This window comes from Dendropsophus ebraccatus, chromosome 13 (assembly GCF_027789765.1).
Source record: "Dendropsophus ebraccatus isolate aDenEbr1 chromosome 13, aDenEbr1.pat, whole genome shotgun sequence".
In the NCBI taxonomy this organism is placed as follows: domain Eukaryota; kingdom Metazoa; phylum Chordata; class Amphibia; order Anura; family Hylidae; genus Dendropsophus; species Dendropsophus ebraccatus.
In genome coordinates, this window is record NC_091466.1 from 6,593,174 (window position 1) to 6,600,412 (window position 7,239).

Here is a 7,239-nt window from a genome sequence, read left to right on the forward strand (position 1 = left end):
GATCAGTGAGGGATATTGGTGATGTCATGGTGATCAGTGAGGGATATTGGTGATGTCATGGTGATCAGTGAGGGATATTGGTGATGTCATGGTGATCAGTGTGTGATATTAGTGATAGTATGGTGATCAGTGAGGGATACACACGGCCGCACAATCACACTGGTCTCACCAGCAGGTGGGAGAGGAAACAGAGACATCCCCTCCATCCAGTCTGTGGTTAAAGGGGAACTCCATCCTCAGTATCGCTAGTGATGACATGGGGATATTGGTGATGTCATGGTAATCAGTGAGGGATATTGGTGATGTCATGGTGATCAGTGAGGGATATTGGTGATGTCATGGTGATCAGTGAGGGATATTGGTGATGTCATGGTGATCAGTGAGTGATATTGGTGACCTGTGAGTGATATTGGTGATGTCATGGTGATCAGTGAGGGATATTGGTGATGTCATGGTGATCAGTGAGGGATATTGGTGATGTCATGGTGATCAGTGAGTGATATTGGTGACCTGTGAGTGATATTGGTGATGTCATGGTGATCAGTGAGGGATATTGGTGATGTCATGGTGATCAGTGAGGGATATTGGTGATGTCATGGTGATCAGTGAGGGATATTGGTGATGTCATGGTTATCAGTGAGGGATATTGGTGATGTCATGGTAATCAGTGAGGGATATTGGTGATGTCATGGTGATCAGTGAGGGATATTGGTGATGTCATGGTGATCAGTGAGGGATATTGGTGATGTCATGGTGATCAGTGAGGGATATTGGTGATGTCATGGTGATCAGTGTGTGATATTAGTGATAGTATGGTGATCAGTGAGGGATATTGGTGATGTCATGGTGATCAATGAGGGATATTGGTGATGTCATGGTTACCAGTGAGGGATATTGGTGATGTCATGGTTACCAGTGAGGGATATTAGTGATAGTATGGTGTTCAGTGAGGGATATTGGTGATGTCATGGTGATCAGTGAGTGATATTGGTGATGTCATGGTGATCAGTGAGTGATATTGGTGATGTCATGGTGATCAGTGAGTGATATTGGTGACCTGTGAGTGATATTGGTGATGTCATGGTGATCAGTGTGTGATATTAGTGATAGTATGGTGATCAGTGAGGGATATTGGTGATGTCATGGTTATCAGTGAGTGATATTGGTGACCTGTGAGTGATATTGGTGATGTAATAGTGATCAGTGTGTGATATTAGTGATAGTATGGTGATCAGTGAGGGATATTGGTGATGTCATGGTGATCAGTGAGGGATATTGGTGATGTCATGGTGATCAGTGAGGGATATTGGTGATGTCATGGTGATCAGTGAGGGATATTGGTGATGTCATGGTGATCAGTGAGGGATATTGGTGATGTCATGGTGATCAGTGTGAGTTAGGAACACATGATATGATGTATTATGGTCGGTTCATCACCAGATGGTTACATGACATGTAGCGCTGTGTGGTAGAGTGTCAGCTCTTCTGGCTGTGCGGCCCTGAGGTCACTGCAGAGTGATGCTTTCTGCCCCTCCCCCACATTTACAGTCTGTCTGCAGTCACACAGCACAGACTTGTCCTCAGCTCTCAGACCGCCACCTTGTGCAAGAAGTGTTACACAATGCGGCCTGTGAGGAGATGCTTCACAGCTATGACATCACACTTCTGTAGTGACATCACATTGTTGTAGTGACATCACATTCCTATAGTGACATCATAGGTGTGACCTCATCTCTTATGCTTATTGAAGGTCAGAAAATGAAAGCTGAGCTCTGATTGGTTGCCATGGGTGACACTTAGATTTGGACTATGGGCCCTGCAGGAAAGAGTTAATAGTATGGGCATAGTTAGATACCTCGGAGATGAGCGACGTCCCAGCACATTCCTGAGGCCGGCCGGATCGGGCAGTTACAGGAATCCAGATTGTGCCGGGTGATTCACTGTGTTGTGGTCGCTGCCTGACCACAGATACAAGATGTCCGTCCACCTCCAGACTGTGGAGGCCGAGGCCTAAGGAGAGGTCTGAGCCTGAAGTCTATTACTGAGCCACCACTTCCTGTATGCTGTATGGCAGTATTATTAGGGTACACTATGGCAGTATTATTAGGGTACACTATGGTAGTATTATTATTAGGGTACACTATGGTAGTATTATTAGGGTACACTATTGTAGTATTATTAGGGTACACTATGGTAGTATTATTGGGGTACACTATGGCAGTATTATTAGGGTACACTATGGCAGTATTATTATTAGGATACACTATGGCAGTATTATTAGGGTACACTATGGCAGTATTATTATTAGGGTACACTATGGCAGTATTATTAGGGTACACTATGGTAGTATTATTATTAGGGTACACTATGGTAGTATTATTAGGGTACACTATTGTAGTATTATTAGGGTACACTATGGTAGTATTATTGGGGTACACTATGGCAGTATTATTAGGGTACACTATGGCAGTATTATTATTAGGATACACTATGGCAGTATTATTAGGGTACACTATGGCAGTATTATTATTAGGGTACACTATGGCAGTATTATTAGGGTACACTATGGTAGTATTATTATTAGGGTACACTATGGCAGTATTATTAGGGTACACTATGGTAGTAGTATTATTAGGGTACACTATGGCAGTATTATTGGGGTACACTATGGCAGTATTATTAGGGTACACTATGGCAGTATTATTATTAGGGTACACTATGGCAGTATTATTAGGGTACACTATGGTAGTATTATTATTAGGGTACACTATGGCAGTATTATTAGGGTACACTATGGCAGTATTATTATTAGGGTACACTATGGTAGTAGTATTATTAGGGTACACTATGGCAGTATTATTAGGGTACACTATGGCAGTATTATTATTAGGGTACACTATGGTAGTATTATTATTTGGGTACACTATGGCAGTATTATTAGGGTACACTATGGCAGTATTATTATTAGGGTACACTATGGTAGTATTATTAGGGTACACTATGGCAGTATTATTAGGGTACACTATGGCAGTATTATTATTAGGGTACACTATGGTAGTATTATTAGGGTACACTATGGCAGTATTATTAGGGTACACTATGGCAGTATTATTATTAGGGTACACTATGGCAGTATTATTAGGGTACACTATGGTAGTATTATTATTAGGGTACACTATGGCAGTATTATTATTAGGGTACACTATGGTAGTATTATTAGGGTACACTATGGCAGTATTATTATTAGGGTACACTATGGCAGTATTATTAGGGTACACTATGGCAGTATTATTAGGGTACACTATGGTAGTATTATTATTAGGGTACACTATGGTAGTTTTATTAGGGTACACTATGGCAATATTATTATTAGGGTACACTATGGTAGTATTATTATTAGGGTACACTATGGCAGTATTATTAGGGTACACTATTGTAGTATTATTAGGGTACACTATGGCAGTATTATTAGGGTACACTATGGCAGTATTATTATTAGGGTACACTATGGTAGTATTACTAGGGTACACTATGGCAGTATTATTATTAGGGTACACTATGGCAGTATTATTAGGGTACACTATTGTAGTATTATTGGGGTACACTTTGGCAGTATTATTAGGGTACACTATGGTAGTATTATTGGGGTACACTATGGCAGTATTATTATTAGGGTACACTATGGCAGTATTATTATTAGGGTACACTATTGTAGTATTATTAGGGTACACTATGGTAGTATTATTAGGGTACACTATGGTAGTATTATTGGGGTACACTATGGCAGTATTATTAGGGTACACTATGGTAGTATTATTATTAGGGTACACTATGGCAGTATTATTAGGGTACACTATGGCAGTATTATTATTAGGGTACACTATGGTAGTATTATTAGGGTACACTATGGCAGTATTATTAGGGTACACTATGGCAGTATTATTATTAGGGTACACTATGGCAGTATTATTATTAGGGTACACTATGGTAGTATTATTAGGGTACACTATGGCAGTATTATTAGGGTACACTATGGCAGTATTATTATTAGGGTACACTATGGCAGTATTATTAGGGTACACTATGGTAGTATTATTATTAGGGTACACTATGGTAGTATTATTATTAGGGTACACTATGGCAGTATTATTATTAGGGTACACTATGGTAGTATTATTATTAGGGTACACTATGGCAGTATTATTGGGGTACACTATGGTAGTATTATTATTAGGGTACACTATGGCAGTATTATTGGGGTACACTATGGTAGTATTATTAGGGTACACTATTGCAGTATTATTATTATTAGGGTACACTATGGTATTATTATGGTACACTATGGCAGTATTATCAGGGTACACTATTGCAGTATTATTATTGTTAGGGTACACTATGGTAGTAATATTATTAGGGTACACTATGGTAGTATTATTATTAGGGTACACTATGGTAGTAGTATTATTAGGGTACACTATGGCAGTATTATTATTGTATATAATCCCATCCTATAATGCCACCCCAGTCAGGGAGATCACTGCTTCCTGTATGTACTGTCTGCTGAGCTGTGTATCTGATCCTATCCTGTGTGATACCGTCTGCTGAGCTGTGTATCTGATCCCATCCTGTGTGATACAGTCTGCTAAACTGTGTATCTGATCCTGTCCTGTGTGATACAGTCTGCTAAACTGTGTATCTGATCCCATTCTGTGTGATACAGTCTGCTAAGCTGTGTCTGCTGAGGCAGTGTATCTGATCCTGTCCTGTGTGATACAGTCTGCTAAACTGTGTATCTGATCCTGTCCTGTGTGATACTGTCTGCTGAGCTGTGTATCTGATCCTATCCTGTGTGATACCGTCTGCTGAGGCAGTGTATCTGATCCTGTCCTGTGTGATACAGTCTGCTAAGCTGTGTATCTGATCCTGTCCTGTGTGATACTGTCTGCTAAGCTGTGTATCTGATCCAATCCTGTGTGATACCGTCTGCTGAGGCAGTGTATCTGATCCTATCCTGTATGATACAGTCTGCTAAGCTGTGTATCGGTGTACACTCCCCCCTATCAGACAGCTGAGTGTTAGTGATGCTCTGGGAGGCGCAGGGTTAACCCCCTGGCGTTCTGCGGGGTGGGATGCATCCAGTGGTCAGTGTGTCCCGTCTCTTCCCTCTTCCTTGTCTCAGAGCCCGGACTCTGCGCCCTGTTATTTTTGGAGGGGACGCGGAGAGCCGGGCCCTAATGCAGTCAATGTGTTCTGTGCAGAATGTCCGATCTGGGTCACTGGGGCAGAAGGTGAAGAGAGGAGGAGGAGGGCGGAGGTCTGCTCCATCTTATCCATCTCCGTCCTATGCTCCTCCATCTTATCCATCTCCGTCCTATGCTCCTCCATCTTATCCATCTCCGTCCTATGCTCCTCCATCTTATCCTGCTCCGTCCTATGCTGCTCCATCTTATCCTGCTCCGTCCTATGCTGCTCCATCTTATCCTGCTCCGTCCTATGCTGCTCCATCTTATCCTGCTCCGTCCTATGCTCCTCCATCTTATCCATCTCCGTCCTATGCTCCTCCATCTTATCCATCTCCGTCCTATGCTGCTCCATCTTATCCTGCTCCGTCCTATGCTCCTCCATCTTATCCTGCTCCGTCCTATGCTGCTCCATCTTATCCATCTCCGTCCTATGCTGCTCCATCTTATCCTGCTCCGTCCTATGCTCCTCCATCTTATCCATCTCCGTCCTATGCTCCTCCATCTTATCCTGCTCCGTCCAATGCTGCTCCATCTTATCCTGCTCCGTCCTATGCTGCTCCATCTTATCCATCTCCGTCCTATGCTGCTCCATCTTATCCTGCTCCGTCCTATGCTCCTCCATCTTATCCTGCTCCGTCCTATGCTGCTCCATCTTATCCATCTCCGTCCTATGCTGCTCCATCTTATCCTGCTCCGTCCTATGCTCCTCCATCTTATCCATCTCCGTCCTATGCTCCTCCATCTTATCCTGCTCCGTCCAATGCTGCTCCATCTTATCCTGCTCCGTCCTATGCTGCTCCATCTTATCCTGCTCCGTCCTATGCTGCTCCATCTTATCCATCTCCGTCCTATGCTGCTCCATCTTATCCTGCTCCGTCCTATGCTGCTCCATCTTATCCTGCTCCGTCCTATGCTGCTCCATCTTATCCTGCTCCGTCCTATGCTGCTCCATCTTATCCTGCTCCGTCCTATGCTGCTCCATCTTATCCTGCTCTGTCCTATGCTGCTCCATCTTATCCTGCTCCATCCTATCCCGCTCCATCTTATCCTGCTCCATCCTATCCCGCTCCATCTTATCCTGCTCAATCCTATCCCGCTCCATTTTATCCTGCTCAATACTATCCCGCTCCATCTTATCCTGCTCAATCCTATCCCGCTCCATCCTATCCCGCTCCATCTTATCCTGCTCCATCTTATACTGCTCAATCTTATCCTGCTCAATCCTATCCCGCTCCATCTTATCCTGCTCCATGTTATCCCGCTCCGTCTTATCCCACTCCGCCTGATCCTGCTCCATCTTCTCCTGCTCCGTCTTCTCCCGCTCCATCTGATCCTGCTCTATCTTCTCCTGCTCCATCTGATCCTGCTCCTTCTTATCTCACTCCCTCTTATCCTGCTCCGTCTTATGCTGTTCCCTCTTATTTGCTCCATCTTCTCCTGCTCCGTCTGATCCTGCTCCATCTTTTCCTGCTCCGTCTTATCCTGCTCCGTCTGAACCTGCTCTGTCCAATTCTGCTCCATCTTCTCCTGCTCTGTTATATCCCGCTCCATAATCTCCTGCTCCATCTAATCTCACTCCTTCTTTTTCCGCTCTGTCTGATCCCGCTCCGTCTTTTCCCGCTCCCTCAGCTCCTGCTCCTGCGGTGGTCCTAGTAATAGCACTGATGGATGCTATCAGTGTTGCTGTACAGCTCAGCCAGAGGTTGTATAGTCGTGATGCCAGTGCTTGTCCAGCACACAGGTGATGGGGGTATCTGCTTTGTACAGTGGCTGGCTGTGTTACCCAAATGGTCAATGACCTGCTGGGTTGTGATGGGTCCCTTGGGCTCTTGTCACAGTGGTCCTGAGTGGCAATCAACCCACCCGGACTATCGGTACCGCCACCCACAGAAAGGGGAAAAATCACCCAAGGTGTGCGGCTAGTGTGTATAGGTGCTGGTGCGGAGGAAAGGATGACTGAGTCCCAGTGATGGAAAAATATATCAGCTTTACTGTA

The 7,239-nt window shown here is 44.1% G+C and overlaps 1 protein-coding gene across 1 annotated transcript; it reads right to left on the reverse strand.

Moving 5' to 3' along the window:
- Nucleotides 1-5,199: 5,199 nt before the first annotated feature.
- On the reverse strand, nt 5,200-6,600 carry LOC138771368 (apical junction molecule-like). The gene has a single exon (XM_069951015.1). The coding sequence runs from the start codon at nt 6,598-6,600 to the stop codon at nt 5,200-5,202; it is 1,401 nt and encodes a 466-aa protein (XP_069807116.1).
- Between the last annotated feature and the right edge of the window lie 639 nt (nt 6,601-7,239).

Coding starts and splice junctions, on each gene's coding strand:
- LOC138771368 (XM_069951015.1), bottom strand. CDS start 6,600: ATGGAGCAGGAGAAGATAGAGCAGGATCAGATGGAGCGGGAGAAGACG.